The sequence below is a fragment of the Coenobita brevimanus genome, chromosome 62 (assembly GCF_032717465.1).
Source record: "Coenobita brevimanus isolate Jiangsu-jjx chromosome 62, ASM3271746v2, whole genome shotgun sequence".
Lineage (NCBI taxonomy): Eukaryota > Metazoa > Arthropoda > Malacostraca > Decapoda > Coenobitidae > Coenobita > Coenobita brevimanus.
In genome coordinates this window covers 33,725,565-33,746,651 of record NC_137015.1, presented here as the reverse complement: position 1 = coordinate 33,746,651, position 21,087 = coordinate 33,725,565, and the positions used below count along the sequence as shown (strand labels likewise).

The 21,087-nt window shown below is 41.2% G+C and overlaps 1 protein-coding gene across 1 annotated transcript in view; it reads right to left on the bottom strand.

Moving 5' to 3' along the window:
* Window positions 1-21,087, bottom strand: part of Tcs4 (Threonyl-carbamoyl synthesis 4) — a gene marked incomplete at its 5' end in the record, with an annotated part of 147,224 nt that overhangs the window by 112,656 nt on the left and 13,481 nt on the right. Inside the window, one exon of the mRNA XM_080275634.1 lies at window positions 13,874-14,007. Within this exon, the coding sequence (XP_080131760.1) occupies window positions 13,874-14,007 (134 nt within the window). The remainder of the gene's footprint in view (window positions 1-13,873; window positions 14,008-21,087) is intronic.

Sequence of the window (21,087 nt, the reverse complement as noted above, 5' to 3'; positions counted from 1 at the left end):
AAGTATCTCATTTATTACACTTTCTGATGTAAACTTGACTCTCATTGGTCTTGTTTCCCCTTTCTTGTAAGGCCCTATCCTCCTTACTTCCTCAATTTCTTTTACCCACTTGTCTCCTTCGGGGTCAATCTTGCCTAATATTCCTCTCACCCGGTTTGTGTCTCTCTCGAGTCTTACGAACCTAACCTTTTCTTCCTCTTCCCTGTTTCCAAATACTACCACACATCTGTTCCTTTCTACAGTTTCTCTCACTATTTTCTCTTTTTTCTTCAGTATTTTCACTACATTTTCTTCCATTTCTTTCTTGTTCATTTCCCTTTCTTCCTGGATGATCTCTCTTAAGCTGGCCACTTCTTTCTGTTCTTCTTCTAATACGTTACTCACCTTCTCCGTTTTATTAGTACTCTCTTCTAGTTTCCTCCTCAGTTCAACATTTTCCCGCTTCAAATTCCTAATTTCTTCATTGGCTGTTTCATTGGACTGGATCAGACTCTGTATGGTGGTTTCCGTATTTACTGACACATCCTTTATCACTAGATTCTCTACTTTCGTTTCAAGTTCACTAATCCTCATAATTAATGTTTTAACCAGGTCCATGACATTCGTATTAGCATCAAATCCTTGAAATTCCAGTCCCTCATTGTTTATATTTTCGGCCATGTTTGATGTTGGTTAAATACCAAAACAGCTGTTACCGAAAAAAAAAATACAAACATTCATGTACAATCTAGTCAATAAATCTTTACATTTTTGGTAGTCTATTAACTTTCATTATTTTGAATTTAAAGCAAGACGTTAGGACAGTGACAGACAAAATTCCTGTGTGTGTGTGTGTGTGTGTATTTACCTATTTGCCTATTTGTAGTATACAGGAATTGAGCAATGCTCGTGTTGTCCTGTCTCCATATCCACATTTATCAAGTCTACCTTTACACACATGAATGTTTTTCTCATGCACCACCTCTTTGTCTAAGTCGTTCCAAATATTTAAGAATATACCTAATTGTGATATACACGGAATGTACTATGCTCGTGGGTTTCCGTCGCTGTTTCTCAATAAGTCGAATTTAACTTTAAACTCGTTTAAGTTTTTAGACTGGACGATCTCTTTGTCCAGGCTATTCCATAAGTCTATACTTCTGTAAGGAAAGCTATATTTCTTGATATCCTTCAAGCAGCTTGACTTTTTCAATTTCATTCCATGTCCTCTTGTTGCTCTCTTATCCCATACAAACAGATCTTCTTTGTCAATTTTATCTACTCCCACCATGGTCCTGAACACCGCAATCATGTCTCCCCTCTTTCTCCTTTCCTCTAACGAAAGCAAATCCAGTTTTTCCAGCCTCTCTCTGTATGACAGGTCTGTCAGACTGGGGACCATCTTGGTTGCTGTTCTTTGTATTCTCTCAATCTTGTTTATATCTTTCTTTTTGTGTGGGGACCACACTACCGCTGCATATTCTAACCTGGGGCGGATCATGCCCACTATCAATTATTTCATCATTTCCTCATCCATATAATGAAATGCTACTCTTATGTTAGTCAAGAGCTTATAAGTCTCTCCAACTATCTTGTTAATGTGCTTTTCTGGTGACAAACTATCTTGGACCAGCACTCCCAAATCTTTCTCTTCTCTCCTTTTTGTGATTAATTCATTACCCATAAAATAATTCAGTGATGGTCTCCTGGTACTTTTACCCATTTCCAATATTTTACATTTCTTTACATTAAATTTCATTTCCCACGTCCGGCTCCAATTGTGTATCCTATCCAAATCCCCCTGCAGTATTTTACAATCCTCCTCAACCTCTATCTTCCTCAAGATCTTTACATCATCAGCAAACAGACTTGCAAAACTGTTCACTCCATCTACCATATCATTTACATAAATCAGGAACATTACTGGCGCCAACACTGAGCCTTGAGGGACTCCACTTGTTACTTCTCTCCATCCAGACATCTTTTCTTTTATCACTGTCCTCATTTGTCTGTCTCTCAAAAAGTCTCTCATCCATTCCAGAAGTTTCCCCTTTAATCCTCCTATATATTCTAGGTTCCACATTAGTCTCTTATGAGGTACCTTGTCAAAGGCCTTCTCTAAGTCTAATTACACATAATCCACCCAACCATCTCTCTCCTGTACCACATCAATCGCTCTTGAGTAAAAGCTCAACAAGTTAGAAACACATGACCTTCCACTTCTGAATCCAAACTGACATTCAGCCAAAATATTCATCTCTTCCAGATATTTTATCCATCTGTCTTTCAGGATTCTCTCACACAATTTTGCGACCATGCTGGTTAGAGACACTGGTCTATAATTCAGGGGTTCTTCCCTGTTTCCTCCCTTGTAAATTGGTACCACATTTGCCCTCTTCCATTCTTTTGGCACTTTCCCCTCTTCCAGTGAGCATACAATTAAGCTGTGAATTTTATCCGCCAGTTGTTCTCTGCATTCCTTCAGTACCCAATTAGAAATTCCATCAGGTCCTGGGGCTTTCCTTACATCTTGAGTTTCCAGTAATTTATACACTTCCTGTACCTCCACTTTTATATCTTTCATCACTGGAACATTTCTAATCACTCCCTCCCCTTCCACAAGCTCCTTTTCTTTAGTGAAAACTGACTGGAAACGTTTGTTCATTATTTCTGCTTGCATTGCCGCATCCTTAAAGACCTCTCCTTCTACTTTCAGTTTGGTGATTCCTTCCTTTTGTTTCAGTTTGCCATTAACAAATCTATAAAACAGTTTGGGTTCATCCTTGCATTTGTCAATTATACCTTTTTCAAAATTCCTTTCTTCTTCTCTACGTATTCTTGTGTATTCATTTCTTGTTCTTTTATATTCTTCCTTTGTTCTGTCGTTACCTCTCTTTCTCCAATTGTTCCACGCCTTATCTCTCTCTTTTTTTGCTATCATACACCTTCTATTAAACCACTCCTTTTTCCTGTTTTCTTTCCCTCTTACTCTTGGTACAAATTTTTCCACACCCAAATTATAGAGGTCTAGAAAGATATCCCACTTCCTCTGTATCTCTCTTGTTTCTCTGAATTTTCTCCAATCCGCATTTTTGAAAAATTTTCTCAATCCTGTAAAATTTGCTTTCCCAAAGTTGTATCTTCCCTGCCTATAAAGCTCGTCTCCTGGCTCAATGTTCCCTAATATCATCTGGAACTCAATGACCATATTATCACTTTTTCCTATAGGACACAAATATTTCAAGGATTTTATTACATCAGGTTCTTTGGTAAACAGTAAGTCTAACCATCCTGGTGTGTTCTCACCTCGGAACCGTATCTCTTCTTTGACCCATTGCATTATCACATTATTCATTATTATATTTAACAATATAATGCCCCATGAATCTTCGCTGTCTCCTGAGTCCCATTCCTCCCAGTTCACCTCTTTACAGTTAAAGTCACCCACCAAAGTTATGTTGCTGCTTTTCTCAATTATTTTTTTGGTAAATAACTTGCCATATCTAACAACACCTCCTGGTATTCGTCATCATTCCATGCTCTCGTCTTAGGGGGAACATACACTACCGCCATATCTCTACTGCCACTCTCTCCAGTTTCTAATTTCATATATATCACTTCAGCCCAGCCTTCTCCCATTTCCACAATATCTACATTTATGTTGTTCTTCACTGCTATCATCACTCCTCCTCCCATTTTTTCTTTTCTGTCTCTTCTCCACAGTTTGTATTTACCATCTCCCATATGAACATCAATATCTTCTCTTAACCCCTTCTTTACCGACCCCTCCCCCAAATGTAAACATTACGTTTACCCCCCATACCGACCTGATAGCTCCCCCTCCCGTAGTGTGAGGGGTAGTGTATATTTTTTGCCACGTCGAAACTATTCACTCTTTTTTATTTGTTTGTATACTGATGATCACATAAACCCAGCATGATGTTGGTAATCAAAAATATTATTAAATAAATCATTACGGTATATAAGTTTACATATCTTATTCTAAAGTACTGTTACTCAGGGAACTACTGCACAAACTGGCTTGAAAAAAATGTCCTGCACAGATGGATGGCTTATTTATTTACCTTGTAAGCTAAGCATGAAGTATGTGGACACATGTGAAGGTGATGGCGACCTTGGCCCACTTGTTGCTGAGAGTGCAGCGTCACTAAGCTCGCTACTATTTTCCTCCTCCTTCCTCACTCACATCAACTTCACTATCATTTTCAGGATCACAGTCATCTACTGACACATCAGACACTGCTGCATCATCATCTGATACATCTAGATAAGTATCCTCATGAGGAATAAACTCGTCACAATCGGAATTTGCCAGAGATGCCATGACAGAAAAATATCCTGTACACCCTCTCTCGTGGTCAAGTGCGTGGTAACTGACTCTCTCAGGCGGGCCAAGGGGTGTAAATTTTGACGTATGTCAGCAGAAAATATAGTACGATATCTGTAGTAGAAATTATAAATAAAATAATGATTGGTCTAAAGGAGGTTACATCACAGATGAGTGAGCAAGCCATTGGTGCCATCGCAACTCAGTCATGACGTATCTTATGATGTCAGAAATCGTCAGAACTTCGTCACAGTCTTTGTCGTCAAAACACAGAGCTGTTGCTAACACGAGGTCCTCAGAAAAAGCCTTACCAGGGTACCCTGAGGCCCATAAGCTGCCATTCATTAGAGGGTGTACCAGCGCACCACGGTAGCGGTTCCAGTGTCTCACGGGTGTTTACTGGCGATGTACGGGGGTACATCAAAACACATTTTCGGTAAAGAAGGGGTTAAGTTGGTCTCTACAAAGCACATGACAACACGTTCATGTTCCCTCAAGAAACTGTTAATTTCAAGCCTTGCCGATATTAAACCATCAACGTTAGTATATACCACCTTCAAATTATTTTTGATGTTTTTTATACTCTCTTCTCTCTGTCGGTACCACTTCCTCAATTTCTGATCTTTCATAACCATCCCCCTTAGTTTCCTTCACTTCTAATTTCCTTACATAACACTTCCTTACTTTCATATCCATCACTCTCCAAAAAAAAGTTTTACATTCTTCCTCTGTCCTCTTATCATTTTTTTCCTATACTTGTTCCTTCAATGATTTTAAAACTTCTCTTTCTTCTTCATTCAAATCTTCTCTTATTATATTTTCCATCCCTGCCTCTTTGCTTAGTTTCCAGGTTGCTTTAAGTATATAATTTATTACACTTTCTGATAACAACCTGACTCTCATTGGTCTTGTTTCCCCTTTCTTATAAGGCCCTATCCTCCTTACTTCCTCAATTTCTTTTTCCCACTTGTCTCCTTCAGGATCAATCTTGCCAAATATTCTTCCCACCAGGTTTGTGTCTCTCTCGAGCCTCACGGATCTAACCTTTTCTTCCTCCTCCCTGTTTCCAAATATTATCACACATCTGTTCCTTTCTACAGTTTCTCTCACTATTTTCTCCTTTTTCTTCAGTATTTTCACTACATTTTCTTCCATTTTTTTCTTGTTCATTTCCCTTTCTTCCTGGATGATTTCCCTTAAGATGACCACTTTTTTCTGCTCTTCCTCTACTTGTGTCCACTTTGCCTTATGCTCTTCTAATACACTACTCACCTTCTCTGTTTTATTACTACTCTCTTCTAGTTTTCTCCTCAATTCGATATTTTCACGCTTCAAATTCCTGAACTCCTCGTTCGCCGTCTCATTGGACTGGATCACACTCTGTATAGTAATCTCGGTATTTTCAGATATGTCCTTTAACACTAAATTCTCCATTTTCTTTTCAAGTTCACTAATCCTCATAATCAATGTTTTAACCAAATCCATGACATTTGTATTACTGTCAAATCCGGGAAATTCGAGTTCCTCAATGTTTGCATTATCGGCCATGTTTGAGATTGGTTAGAGTACCAAATACAGCAGTTACTGAAAATACTACAAAACATTTATGTACACTCTCTGCCAATAAATCTTTACATTTTTGGTAGTCTATATTAACTTACAGTATTTTAAACTTAAAACATGACCATAGGAGACAGGACAAACATAATTCCTGAAAATTACTTAAGGTTTGCAGAGGTGGCTGGGAGCAGTCGAGATATGTCCGCTCGCTCTGGCTGACGTGTGTGTGTGTGTGTGTGTGTGTGTGTGTGTGTGTGTGTGTGTGTGTGTGTGTGTGTGTGTGTGTGTGTGTGTGTGTGTGTGTGTGTGTGTGTGTGTGTGTGTGTGTGTGTGTGTGTGTGAGACAGAGAGAGAGAGAGAGAGAGAGGAGGGGAGTAAGGCAGTTTGGCTTTCTTGTCTCACTCCCCATCCCCCTGCCCTTCCCCACCCCTGTTTGTCTCCCTCCCTGTCCCCCCACCTTCCCCCACTCCCACTTGTCTCCCTTCCTCACTCCCACTAGTCTCCCTCCCTGTCCCCCCTGCCCTCCTCCACCCCTGGTTGTCTCCCTCCCTGTCCCTCCACCCTCCCCCATCCCCACTTCTCTCCCTCCCCCACTCCAGCTTGTCTCCCACCAGTTCCCTCCCCCTCCCCCACCCCTGCTTGTCTCCCTCCCCATTCCCCTGTCTTCCTCCATCCCTACTTGGCGTGCTGCCAGCTGCCAGCTTGTCAGTTGCCCTGAAGCATCTCACACAACACATCCCACCCACCATACCTTCCTGCATGTGATGTTTGATGTCTCGTTTTTTGGCGATAGTACTGTTTATGAGGATAATAACATTACCTATGGTGTTTCTGTGCCAGACTCTATTGACTGAGCAAGGTTTATGATAGCCTGGGTTTTTGGCCTAGAGCGCATCTCTGGCTTTTCTTCAGTATCTTATGGGGAATGCTGCTTTTATATCCGACATAATGACCGAACCCTCCCACTGGTACACAACACTGCCAAAAATCGGGGTATGGGTGTAAATATAACTGCCATTTGTAAAGATGGTGTTAGTCTGAACATACTGCCACCATAAATGAGCACTATTCCTCGGAGATATTATAAAGATTTTTGTCTTCTCTCTCTCAGCACTCTATCGTGTACCTCCATTTGTTGAGCATTACAATCTATGACCACTCATCAGTATCTTTTAAAACTGTTTCTAATACAATATCATTAAGTGTCTCCCACAGCAAGTTTTCTAACAAGTGCAGTTTATTCAGCACTGTGATGTACTTGAATAAAAAAAAGCAATATAAGCTGTGGTTAGTATTTTGTGGTTAACACTAATCTACTGTTTCGTTTGCAGTATGTTTCCAGCAATTTTTGGAGAAAAAAAAAAAAGACAAGAGGAAACATAAGTAAGGATGTTCACAGACAATTTAACTGCATGACCCTATATTCATTCATAATACAGTAAACTATCAATTATCTGGTGTAATTAAGACAAGCCCTATGCTCAATATTGCAAAATGTCGGATATTGCATAACATCCACCCATCGAGCATCGGCTCAATATTCGGCATTGAGCCTGATATTACGTTATTATCCGTCTTAACCCAATTCAGTAATCCCTCAATTATCCAAGGTAATGGAGCCAAAGGCATGTCCAGTTAGTGGCAATGTCTGGATAATAAACAATATCCCCCTACTATACCAAGACTCTACCTACACCCAACTTCCAACCTAATCTATTTGTGCAGAACCTCTGCTTACTTTGGCAGTGTTTTTCAGCCATTCAGGTACATTTAGACATCAAAACACACATAGGAATATCCAAAGTAATGATACACGCACGCACACACTCATACATACACACACACACACAAATGAATATGAAAATAAAAAAACACCCTACCTGTACACTACTGTGTGCACAGTACCCCTCGTAATTTTGGCACCGTTTTCAGGCCAATCTGCATATTTAGACATCACAGCACACATAGGAATATCCAAAGCAATGCTAAACACCAAAAAATAAAAAAAATAAAAAAAAATAAAAAGCAAACACACCCTACCTATACAGTACACTGCTGCATGTACAGTACCAGTCATACTTTTGGCACTGTTTTCAGGTCAATCTGCCATATTTAGACATCAAAACACACACAGGAATATCCAAAATAATGCTAAGAACTAAGAAAATCATTAAAAAAAAAAAAAATGAAAACCAAAAAACACCATACCTATACAATACTGTGTACAATACCCTCCTAATCTGGCACTGTTTTCAGGTCACTCTGCCATATTTAGACATCAAAACTCACATGGGATTAACCATATTAATGCTAAACACCAATGAAAACATGCATAAACAACATACATCCACTAAAAACCTCAGGACGGTTGGAAAATCAATTATCTGACACCCGTGATAACTGCACCTGGGCCACACACAAAAAATCCATGGCCAATTTTGCCAATGGAAATTGGTTAAATTGGTATACTATCATCTTCGCTGGTGTTTATACTGTAAGATAAGCTAATAAAAACACAGAAAACTGATGAGTAAAGTACAGAAATACAGTGAAAATAGTGTTCAAGGGTAAAACTTACATTCATATCATTCCACACCACCCTAGTGTAAAATTTTGCCCGCACCCTCCAAGAGTTAAACACATGTATAGATGCAGAATTTCATGAGCTTTCTCATGAACTGCAGAATTTCACTCCGATCAATAGTATTAAAAAAAAAAAAAAAAAAAAACTCATGAGTCAGTGTCATCAGCGCAAAGGAGGGAAGGGACTGGGGGAGTGAGGGAGGGGAGCCAGGAGGGTATGGAGGAGGGACGGGAGATGGAGAGAAGCAAGGCTGTGGGCAGGATTTTCACTCTTCTGTCATGAGCCGGACAGGCACTTTTATCGTACATTTACTCATCCCTTGTGGTCCGTTAGACACGTGGTGGCCATTCGGAAACAAAACTCCCAGTGACCGGGCGACTTTGGATGTTAGGTATAGTGGCGGACAGCTGCTGTCACTGAACATATATTCGTCGCTTGTGGTCTGTGTTCAATGCGGGGTGGCAGTTGGGAAAGACTTAGCCTGGTGGCTGCATGACTTTGGACATTCAGTAGGGATGTGTATGGATGTTTTGACACCGCCTGTGGGTTACAGTCATATTACTCGGGTGCTGGAGGTTTGTTAGGGGTGATCGGACCAGCGTGATACTCTTCAGTACAAGGGTGGACGGACATTTTAGCTCTATTTGTGAGTTACGGCCTACTTCCTGCTCATGGCTCAAGCCCAGAAGCCACAATACCGAACGTTTTAACCTGTTGGTTGGTGGGCCGAGGTTCTCGGGGACTTTTACGTCTGGATAATAGCATGTAAATTCAGATAATGGTTTAATAGAGCCAAGATCCAGTATCCAGATAATGAACAGGTCTGGAAACTGCACGTCTGGATAAATGTGGGATTACTGTATCTTAAAATCTTTCCCATGGGTAAAAGATGAAAATTAAGCATAAAATAAAATAATTTAATGATAATACTGTAATACAGTAATATAGTGCCAGTTGCCTACCGTTTATGAGCAGGTTCATACACCTCGACACTGGATATTGCATAGAACAGTCAGATACACCCTGTTTCGGCGCCGGGTATTGCTTTAACCCCTAAAAGACGGGTGTCTGCATGTGCTGTCCGAGGGCATAAGGGCCAAAAAGACAGGTGTCCACATATGCATTCACATGACCCCCTGCCCCCTACCATCCCCACCCCCACCCCCACCCCCACCACCACCCCCTCCACTCCCAAACCTCCCCACTCCCCAAATCCCCAACCCCCCACCAACATCTAGCCCCCAACACCAACCCTACCCCCACTCCCAAGGCCCCCCGCCATATCACATTCGCTGCTTATGCCCGTCCTGAACATATCACACCATTCTGATGCCCGTTATTATGGGGTTGACAGGCCTGAGCCAGCAGTGCCAGACATCGTGTTGGGCCGGATATTGCAATGACAGATGACAGGTAACTGAGAATTTACTGTATATACAGTGAAGAGAGTAAGACAGGGTGGCAGTGAAGTTAGAATGGGAGTGAAAGATAAAAATGGTATATTACTAGTGGGGAAGGGAGAAAAAGTGAGCAGATGGAGAGAACACTTTAAGGAGATGTTGAGCATAAAGAATGGAAGCAATGCGAGCATAAGTGGCTGAGGAATGGCTGGGAGAAGGAGGGAGGTGAGACGACAGGAAGAAATCAGTAGGACAGAAGTTGTGGAAGCAATGAAGAAAGTCAAATTGGGGAAAGCCCCAGGAATTGATGAAGTGTGTGGTGAAATGCTGAAGCATGGGAGAGACATAGTAGTAGAATGGATGTGGAAGATGTGCAGATTGGCCTGGGAGGAAGGTAAAGTCCCGGAGGACTGGAAGTCAGGTATAATTATTCCCTTGTACAAAGGAAAAGGGGAAAAAGAAGTGTGTGGTAATCATAGGGGCATTTGTCTTCTTCGTGTAATAGGAAAAGTGTATGGTAGGATACTTATGGATAGAGTTAGGGAAATAACAGAGGAATTAGTTGGAGAAGAACAGGGAGGCTTTAGGAAGGGAAGAGCCTGTGTAGATCAGATATTCATTCTTTGATCTTTAGTGGAAAAGTTTCTAGAGAAAGGAAAGAAGTTGTATGCAGCCTTCATGGATTTGGAGAAAGCATATGACAGGGTGGATAGACATGGATTGTGGAAAGTATTAAGAATATATGGAGTAGATGGGAAGTTGCTGAATGCTGTGAAGAGTACGTGTGACGGTGCTAAGGCTGCACTGCGTGTCGATGGTGAATTGAGTGAATTTTTCTCTTTGTAGGTTGGGTTGAAACAGGGATGTGTCATGTCTCCATGGTTGTTCAATCTGTACATGGATGGGGTAATAAAAGAGATACAATGGAGCAGTGGATGTTGAAGTGGCCCTACTGAGAAAGGGTAGTGTTTGGAAACTCCCTGTACTGTTGTTTGCAGATGATACTGTGTCGTTAAGTGAAAACAAAGGGGAGCTGCAAGGCTTGGTGGGTGAGTTTGGGAGAGTGTGTAAGAAATGGAAGCTAAAGGCGAATATAGGGAAGAGTGAAGTGATGGTGTTTGATAGAGGTGAAGTCAGTGAATGTACAGTGAGGTTGGATGGTGAGGAAATGGAAAATGTGAGTACATTTAAGTACTTGGGTAATGTGATGAGTAAGGATGGAAGTCTGGAGAGGGAAGTGCTTGAAAGGGTACAACAAGGAAGAAAGGTTGCTGGTTCCTTGAAAGCAGTGATAAGAAACATGGAAGTGAGCATGGAAGTGAAAAAGTGCATAAGAGATGTAGTGGTATCAGAGGTAGACTGCGAGATAATGCTGATTTTATGTGTACGGCGTGCCAGGGTGAGCAGGTGGAGATCGTCAGACGTGAAAGAATTGAACTTGCTGGTGAATCTCTTGAGTGTGTGGAAGAGTTTTGTTATTTAGGAGACATGTTGTGTGCTGGAGGTGGGGCTGGAGCTAGCTCTGTGGCTAGGGTGAGAAGTGGTTGGAAGAAGTTCAGGGAGCTCTTGCCTCTCCTGACATTGAGGGGGCTCTCCCTACGTCCTAAGGGGTCTTTGTATGCAGCGTGTGTTAGGAGTGTAATGCTGTATGGCAGCGAGACCTGGGCAGTGAAGGAGGAAGACATTCGCCGGCTCAGACGTACAGAAATGACAATGATTAGGTGGATGTGCAGTGCGTCCCTGCGTCCAAGGCCTGGAGGGGCTGGGTTTACAATGGAAGAGTTGAGAGGTAGGATGGGACTGGAGTGTATTGGTGTTGTGATGAGGAGAGGTAGATTGAGGTGGTTTGGACATGTGGAGAGGATGGGGGATGATAGTTGGGTGAGGAAGGTGAGAAGTGTTAATATTGGGGGTGGGGTTATGAGGGGTAGACCGAGAAAGACATGGGACGAGGTCATTAAGTGTGACCTTAGGGTTAAGGGACTGAACAGGGAGGCAGCAATGGATCGTGCAGCATGGAGAGCCGCCATTAGGTGACCAAGGCCGACACATGCAAGCATGTTGGAGCCTTTAAAAACGAAAACGAAAACGAAAACGATGACAGTATTGTGATACCAACTCTAACGTATGGAAGTGAAACTTGGACGTTGTTGGAAGGACACAAGTCAAGAGTGAGAGCAGTGGAAATGAGTTACTTAAGAGGAGCCTATGGAGTCACAGGCTGACAAATGAGGATATAAAGAAGCGTTTTGGTGTGGATGTGGATGTGATAGGAAGCGTTATGAGGAACACACTGAGGTGGTTTGGCCACATGGAGAGGATGGAGGGTGAGAGACTGACGAGAAGAGTGTATGTGAGTGATGTGGAGGGGGGGAGAGGGAGGGGGAGGCCGAGGATGAGATGGAGGGATGGAGTGGAGAGGTATATGAGAGAGGGGGGTGTGAGTTGGGAGCAGGGCAGTGAAATGGCGAGGGACAGGGCAACATGGAGGTGATTTGTTTGTGGCCACCCCGTAGGGGATTAAGGCGTCTGGAAACAGATAGATAGATAGTATCAAATATTACCAGTGGGATGAATCCTGACCAGTATTTACCTGAACACAATCAAATTCCAAAACTGCAGCCAAGTGTATTAAAGGTGTTCATTGACTGGTAGCTAAAGTCTCATCTACATGATACATGAACACACACACACACACACACACACACACACTATTCTATTAAGTTACTATGACAGTTACAAAAACATTACAGAAAAAAGAAAGATAAGTGGACAGTATTTATTTAGATTTCAAGAAAGCATTTGACAGAGTACCATATCAAAGTCTTTTATGGAAACTGTACCATCAAGGAGGTATCCAAGGCAACCAGTACTGTTGGATGTAGGATTTTCTTAGAAAAAGAGAAATTAGAACAGTACTAAGAGGAAATTATTCATCATGGAGGGAAGTGACTAGTGGCGTTCCACAGGGCTCAATGCTGGCACCAATTATGTTTTTGGTATATATAAATGACGTACAGTAACACTGGAAATGGAGGCTATCTAAATACGTTCGCAGATGATGCAAAAATACAAAGGAAAACTACTAACACAGATTCTTGCAAAGAGCTACAAGAAGAATTAAATAAGCTTCATGAATGAAGCAATGAATGGCAAATCGAATTTAATGTGGACAAGTGTCATGTAATCAAGAAAGTGAAAAAAGACCAGATTGGGATTATAAGTTAGGAAGTTCAACCCTACACATATCAGATGGGGAGAAGGACCTAGGAGTGATTATCAAAAATATACTACCTGCAGCTCACCACATCAGTGAGAAGGTAAGTAACATGTATACACTGCTTGCTAATATGAAAACAGCATTCACATATATAAATGAAGACATGCTGAGAAAGATATCATTCATCAGACCAACCCTAGAGTATGCATCAGTAGTCTGGAATCCTCATCTCAAACAACACAGATAAGATTGAACAAGTACAAAGGGCAGCTACAAGATGGGTAGCAAGCTTATGGGATCTAAGCTATGAAGAACAACTAGAAAAACTGAATCTACCAACATTACAGGAGAAGGAAAAGAGGAGACATGATTATGTTAGAGGAATGCATCTCAGGGAAAAAGAAAATAGACATAAATGAATATATAACCTATGGGGAGGCATCAGCAAGAGGACACTGCAAAAAACTACATAAGAAGAGAGACGATAAAGACATAAGGAAATTCAGTTTTCCAAACAGGGCAACTGATCAGTGGAATGCACTACTGAATGAAATAGTGTGTGCCAGAAATATTCATAAATTTAAGGATATGTATGATAAAAATGGTTTAATACACAGGACAGCACGGGCTGGACTCATTCCTGTAAAGATACAATTAGGTAAGAACACACACACACACACACACACACACACACACTATACTGTACATGGTATGAAAGACAGACATACATTAAACAATCTACAGATATGGCATATACCTCTATAAACATAAAGATAACCCACCTGGCATAACTGTGGTGGCTACAGCAGAGAGATCATCCACTGAAATACCTGCCTGTGAAAGAGCAGCATTCACAATACTGTCAATGTTTTTCTCATGAAGCTGCCGGGCCAGTGTTGGAATGATGCCACCATGCCTGGGGGAGAAAACCGAGCTTCAGTACCGAACCATCATTTTACAAGCTCTGATTTATATACCAAGGGGCTTTTTCATTTCAGCCATGTGGGCTGTCTTTCAAGTCATGGAACAAGTATCACCCATTACTGTAGCCTCATACCTATAGGGGATATACATCTGGAACACAGACTTGCTGAACATTTCACCTCTATTGTATCTCACTTCCCTCTGTTGGTTAATATTTCAAGGCTGGGAAGACTTGACATGTTTTTATGCCCACAGATGACTCACTATTATCAAGGCACACAACTCTGAGGTTGTCATTATTGTACCCTGGCATCCTACTCACCAACTGTGTTTCCGATTTTGTGTATAATACGATATGCATGTAATTCGTGCATAACATGTTCGTGTATAATATTTGTGTAGAGTACTGGTAATCCCTTATTTATCCGGACATAACAAAGCCAAAGGCATGTCTGGGTAGTGGCAACATCTGGATAATGAACACTATTCCCCTACCATACCCAGACCCTACCTATACCCACCTCCAACCTATACCCAAACTGTTTGTATAGTACAGTACTTATGCTTAATTTGGCAGTGTGTTCCGGTCATTCAGGCATATTTAGACATCAAAACACACACAGGAACATCCAAAGTAATGCTAAACACCAAGAAAACCATGCAGAAAAAAGTGAATATTGAAAAACATCCTACCTAAACACTCCTGTATGTACCGTACCCCTCCTTATTCTGGCAGTGTTTTCTGGTCATTCTGACACATTTTGATATCAAAACCTACCTAGGATTATCCAGAATAATTTTCAACACCAAGAAAACCATGCAAAAAAAAAAATTAAAACAACAACAACATAAAACTAAATATACACCACTGTATGTACAGAACAGTACCCCTCCTAATTTTGGCACAGTTTTCAGGTCGATCTGCCATATTTAGACATCAAAACATACATTGAAATATCCAAAGTACAGTAATGCTAATAGGAATATCCAAAGCAATGCTAAACACCTGGAAAACCATGAAAAAAAAAACATGAAAACCAAAAAACACCCGACTTATATACGACTCTTTGTACAGTACCCCTCCTAATTTTGGCACTGTGTTCAGGTCAATCCGTTATATTTAGACATCAAAACAAACATAGGAATATCCAAAGTAATGCTAAACACCAGGAAAACCATGAAAAAAAAAACACACACACTGAAAACCAAACCCCTCCTAATTTTGGCAGTTTTTTGGTCATTCTGTCATACTGAGACATCAAAACACACATAGGATTATCCATATTAATGCTAAACATCATGAAAACAATGCATTAAAAAAAAAAAAAAATGACAGTTTGAAAATCTGTTGTTTGTGACAAGTGATTGCTCCCGGGGCTCAAAAAAAATTCCACGGCCAAATATGCCAACCAAAATTGGCTATACTGTATTGGTATGAATGGTATACCATCATCTTCACTGGTGTTTATACTGTAAGATAAGCTAATAAACACACACAAAACTGACAAGAAAGAGCAAAGAAATTCAAGCAAAAATAAAGTGTTCAAGAGTAAAACTTACCTTCATATAACTTCCCACCGTCCTAGTTCAAAATTCTGCCAGCATCTTCCAGGAGTTAAGCATATGTCTAGATGCAGACTTTCACGAGCTTTCTCGTGGGTTACTGCTGAATTTCGATACGGCCAATAGTAGTCGAATAAATCAGAAAAAAATTTGAAAACTCGTGAGTCAGTGTTATCACCAGAGACGAGGGTAAGGACTGAGAGAAAGAGGGGGAAGCCAGAAGCGTATGGAGGAGGGACGGGAGGAGGGGGGAGATGTGAGGCTGTGGGCAGGATTCTCCCCATTCTGTCAACAGGCAGACAGGCAATTCTGCTGTAAATTTACTAGTGGCTCGTGGTCTGTTAGATGCCAAGAGACCATGCAGAAACTCAACTCACCGTGACTGGGGGACTTTCGACCTTCGATAGAGAAGCAGACGGCCACTGTCGTCCAACACGTACTCACGGCTTGTGGTCTGTGTTTGGTGGAGGTGGCGGTTGGAAATGAGTTATCTCTCATGGCCGCGTGATATTAGACATTTGGTGGGGAATGCATACGGACGTTTTGAGACCGCTTGTGGTTTACAGTCATATTACTCAGGTGCTGGAGGTTTGTTAGGACTGACAGGATGAGCACATGATTTTGACCATCCACAAGGGCAGATGGACATTTTAGCTCTGATTGTGGGTTACAGACTACTTCCCGTTGACGGCTTGAGCCCAGCGGCCATGACACCAAATGTTTGGACATGTTGGCTGGCCAGCCGAAGTTCTTGGATGCTTTTACGTCCAGGTAATAGCTTGTAAATTCGGATAATGGTTTAATAAAGCCAGGATCCAGCGTCTGGATACTGAACATGTCCAGATAACTGAGGGATCGCTGTATTGTATATTCGTGTATAATTATATGATTAGTGTTTAACCCTTTGAAATTCAAATGACTATTTCGATTGTCATTTCAAATCCAACCTCAGAGATTCGGATGACACCTTTAATCGTCATTTTAAGAAACTTTTGTAAAATATTCACCATAAATCGCATTTACGCATCATAACAAAGAGGCTCGAGCATGACGTCACGGAATGGTTGCTCTATGTGTGGAGGTACTGCACAGCTGGTCTGGCTCATGGCTTTGTTTCTTTATAACTTTATTCTTGGTGAATATTTTTCTACAGAAAGATATAAAATTTTTGTTTTTTTGCCAAACTTCAACTCATCACTTTGACTTTTTATTTTCTTTGTTTTCCTTTTATGAACATATTACGATAAAGTACAACTACTCAGCTTCAAAATAACAACACAATCAGCATCCTATCATAAAAAGTGTATTTACATTGTGTCGGGCTTGCAACAATCAAGTACTTGCCGCATGCCTGAATACCGCTGCTCCTGACGTCATCTCCACCTCTTACTCACACGGCCCCTTCAGACCAAGGCCTGGGTCGAGTGGGAGTAGAGGGGGAGAGGAGGAAGGCGGAGTGAAGAAGAAGACAGATGAGGGGCGGGCAAATATGGAGCAGGGGACGATAGGACAATGGATCGCCAGCGTCAAAAGTTCCTGAAGGCAGTGTTTAAAACACTCTGACGTAAGCATGGTGCCGAGGTTTTGGCATGTGCACAGCAGGAGTGGGAAAGAACACAGGGAGCTAGGAGACAGTGAGGGCTGGAGAGAATTGCAGAGGAAAGGCAAGATGAAACACAGGAATAAACAAAGTGAGTAAGGGAGTGATGGGGGAAGGAGCGTGACTATGTGAGGGGCAAAAAACACCCAGAACGTAGATTAACCTGTAAACTGCGCATGGCGTTTTTTTGGAGATGTCCATGGTGCGCAGACATAGAGGTAAAAATGAAATTTCCCAAAGGCCAAAGTTTGTCTTAGGAATTGAGAGAACATATGCCAAAGTATATAGTAACGAAAAATTAGCTCAATATTTACCTTGGTAAAGCCATGGATGAACATTGAAGTGTCTGATTCCCTATTGGGATGTATGGTTTTTGTTTTTTTTCGGTTTCGGTTTTGAAGGCTCAAACATGCTTGCATGGGTCGGCCTTGGTCACCATGGCAATATATTTGAAATTCACCTGCGCAGCCAGGGCTGTATTGAGCAGTCACACTCGGAACAGCCCAGGCTGTATAGAGAAGTTAACAGGTTAATAAACAAGCTCTTGAGGGGCCGGGGTGCAGAAGTTAATGTACTAGGAGTGCACTACAAGGCCTCAGTGATGGCTGCTATCTGTGAAATCTACACCTTAATGGTATGCCAATGAATGAGAGCAGAGGGTGTATTCTAGGATAGAATACTGCATGGTGTATTGATGACTCAATATCTGTATGGAAGTGTATAAAAGCACACTCATGAGAGAGATGGGGCTAGAGAGAGTTTGGCAGTTGGAGTGAAATTGTCTCGTGTCCAGCTGGGACAGACAGGGAGAACACAGCCACGACCATGGGCTTCATGGTACTGGTGAGTAGAATTATTTGAAGAATAGTCCTGCGGGAGAGTTATGCAAGATGAATAAGTGCCATTAAAGTAAAGTAAAGTACCAGCAGTCACTACTCAGAAAAATCCAGCTATATTATTTGACGCGTCTGTTCCAGGTTGTGGCAAGTATTAGTTAAGTGATAGAATTAACTCAAAGTAAGACTTGTAACATTCAGGTGAACAATTATCACTCACAGATGGTTGTCTAGTAAACTGGATAAGTAAACTTAAGTCTTACATAACTATCAAGTTAAGTACAGTACTTAGTTGCTGGCAAGCTGTAAATAAGCGACTGAGACTTCCCTTGTGTCGAGCTGAGACTCGGGATATTAAGTTAGTGTTATAGCTGTGTAACATGTTTCTAAAGTAGTGTAAATACTCTGTACAAAGTTGTTAAAAATTAAAGTAAAAATGTCTCTGTGTTTTGTAACCTTAGTGTGGATTTTTGGAAGTCTGGGAGGGAGTCTGGAGGAGAAAGAGGTATTTAATATCTTGTTGTCCTAACCTAAGAGGTTGAAGGCCCCCTCTGGGCATGTCTCCACATTCTCCGATGCTACTGTCACACGCTACCAACTACTCATTAGTGGCAGCCGTCCACTGCACTCGGCGAGGCTGAGCGCAAAGCATACCGAGGGTTATGTAAAGAGTGTAGGATATGAAAACTGACCGATCAAAGAAAAACATCAGGAAGTGAATATGCGGCCGAGACTAAAACAAAATTGTGCATCTCTTTCCTTTCGCTTTACTGCACAGTGAAATGCAAAAATTACCATAATCTATATTGTATCATTATAAAGGTAATTTACTGTATTTTTGCATGGTTTAAACCAAATTTACATACAGGTATCTTTATTCATTATTTTTTGCCGAATATTTTTCTACGGCAAGGTATAAAATTTTTGCTTTTCGTCTAACTTCAACTCATCATTTTGAGATTTTATTTTCTTTGTTCTCCTTTTTTAACATACTGCGATAAAGTACAACTATTCTGCTTTAAAATGACACCAAAACCAACATTCTATCATAAAAAGCGTATTTACACAGAGTGATAAAAGTAAAAGATAGGGGTGCGAAAATGTGGGTCGGTGTGAGTGGCTGACTCTGGCACAGACATAATCTGCCCGGCCCAGAAACCTGATAGAGTTAATATGATATGAAACCGGATGCACTGTTGACAGGTAGGATGCCAGGGCATGATAATGACAGCCTCAGAGTCGTACGCTGTGACTATATGTTATGATGCATTAAAGTAAAGAGGCAAGTGAATGATAGGGCCTAAGTCTGGAGTTGATGCACATGAATGATGGTGAAATTTTCTCCCAGTATATTTGGCTTAGAATAATCCAGTACTGTAGTTACTAAAAAAAAAAAAAAAAAAAAAAAAAAAATTGCTGGCTCATCAGAATCATCCAGTAGTAAGTGTAATAATAATTAAAAAAAAAAAAAAAAAAAAAAAAATCACACTCACTGCTGTTCCTACTTAACCCTTATCTGTCTAATCAGGATTATCAGGCTGACCCGTCAACCACACAGGTAACCAACTACCTGTACAAGGTTGTCCCATGAGTTCCTTACAGTGCAGATGTTGTGTCAGTCTTAGTGTGGCATGTTCTGTGCAGTGCTCCATTATGTGTGTTATGTTGTGTGGGCCTATTCTACAGGCAGGGCACATCTCATCTATGATTCCATCCAACCCAAATCTAAGCTGATAATTGAGGAGGGATGGGTAATGTCCTGATCTAAACCAATGTAGACGAACTAGATCATAACTATTTTAGGACAACTTCAATGGGTGGATGTCAGCAGGAGAGACCTTGTGTTTGTAATACAAGTTCTATCATGGCATGACAGATGCACACAACACACAGTCACATAAAAACAATCACCACACAACCATTATCAAACCCTCTACAACAATATCTAACCTCCATATATTCCAACATTAGCAATGAAGAAGTACTTATAATCACTTCACATGCATGGCAATACAACAACTTGATCATAACACCATAATAAAAGCACTCCCTCCCCTCCTCCCCAACTCCATCCATTAGAGGTGTCTCTAAACAGAGATAACTGAGTTCACCTAGCTAGGCATACAGCAGGACACCACCCAACCCTTCTCAGCAACTAGCTTAGAATTAAGCTGGGTGGAATCACAGACAACACATGCCCATCCTGAAGGATAGGCCGACATTACGTAAAACACATAATGATGCACTGTACAACACATGCCACACTACAGACACAACATCAACAGTGTAGGGAACCTGTGGGACAGCTCCACAGGGGCAGTTGTTTACCTGAGGTCAATGGGTCTGCTCAATCAGAAGGACCATGGTTGTGCAACAACAACACAGTAACAACTATGGATACTATTATCTACCTACATTTAGAAGTATGGTATTTTTAATGTCTAATGGTAAGAAATCTAGTAGGATTGTGGAAATGTTTACAAAATTTCGACATATTTCAGATATTTTGTGCTGGATCATTAACCCATGGGAATGAAGTAAGGACCAGACAGAAAGAATATTTTGAAAGCCTGATGAATGGGAATTGAGAGAGTACAGCCACTGTAAACATGATTAGTTTTAGGGGTGTGCTGAGAAGGAATGCAGTGCCAGGAAACATGACACTGGCACAGGTGAAGAAGGCTGTGAAGCAGCTGAAAAATGGGAAAGCAGCTGGAGTTGACGAGGTGTATGCAGAGATGGTTAATTGAAGTGGAGAGAGTGGAACAAAGTGTTTGTTGGAAATATGTAAGAAGGCATGGATGAATGAAACTGTGCCAGCAGAGTCGAAAAGGGCTGTGATTGTAACCCTGTACAAAAATAAAGGTGAGCAAAGTGAGTGCAAGAATTATCATGGCATAAATTTATTGAGTGTGGTTGGGAAAGTACAGTATATGGAAGAATTATTATAAAGGAAGTATGGGAGACATCAGAAGTCTGAGTGAGTGATCAACTGGGTAGCTTTAGGAGTGGCAGAGGATGTGTGGATCAAATATTTGCAGTAAGTCAGATAGTGGAGAAGGTTTGTGAGAAG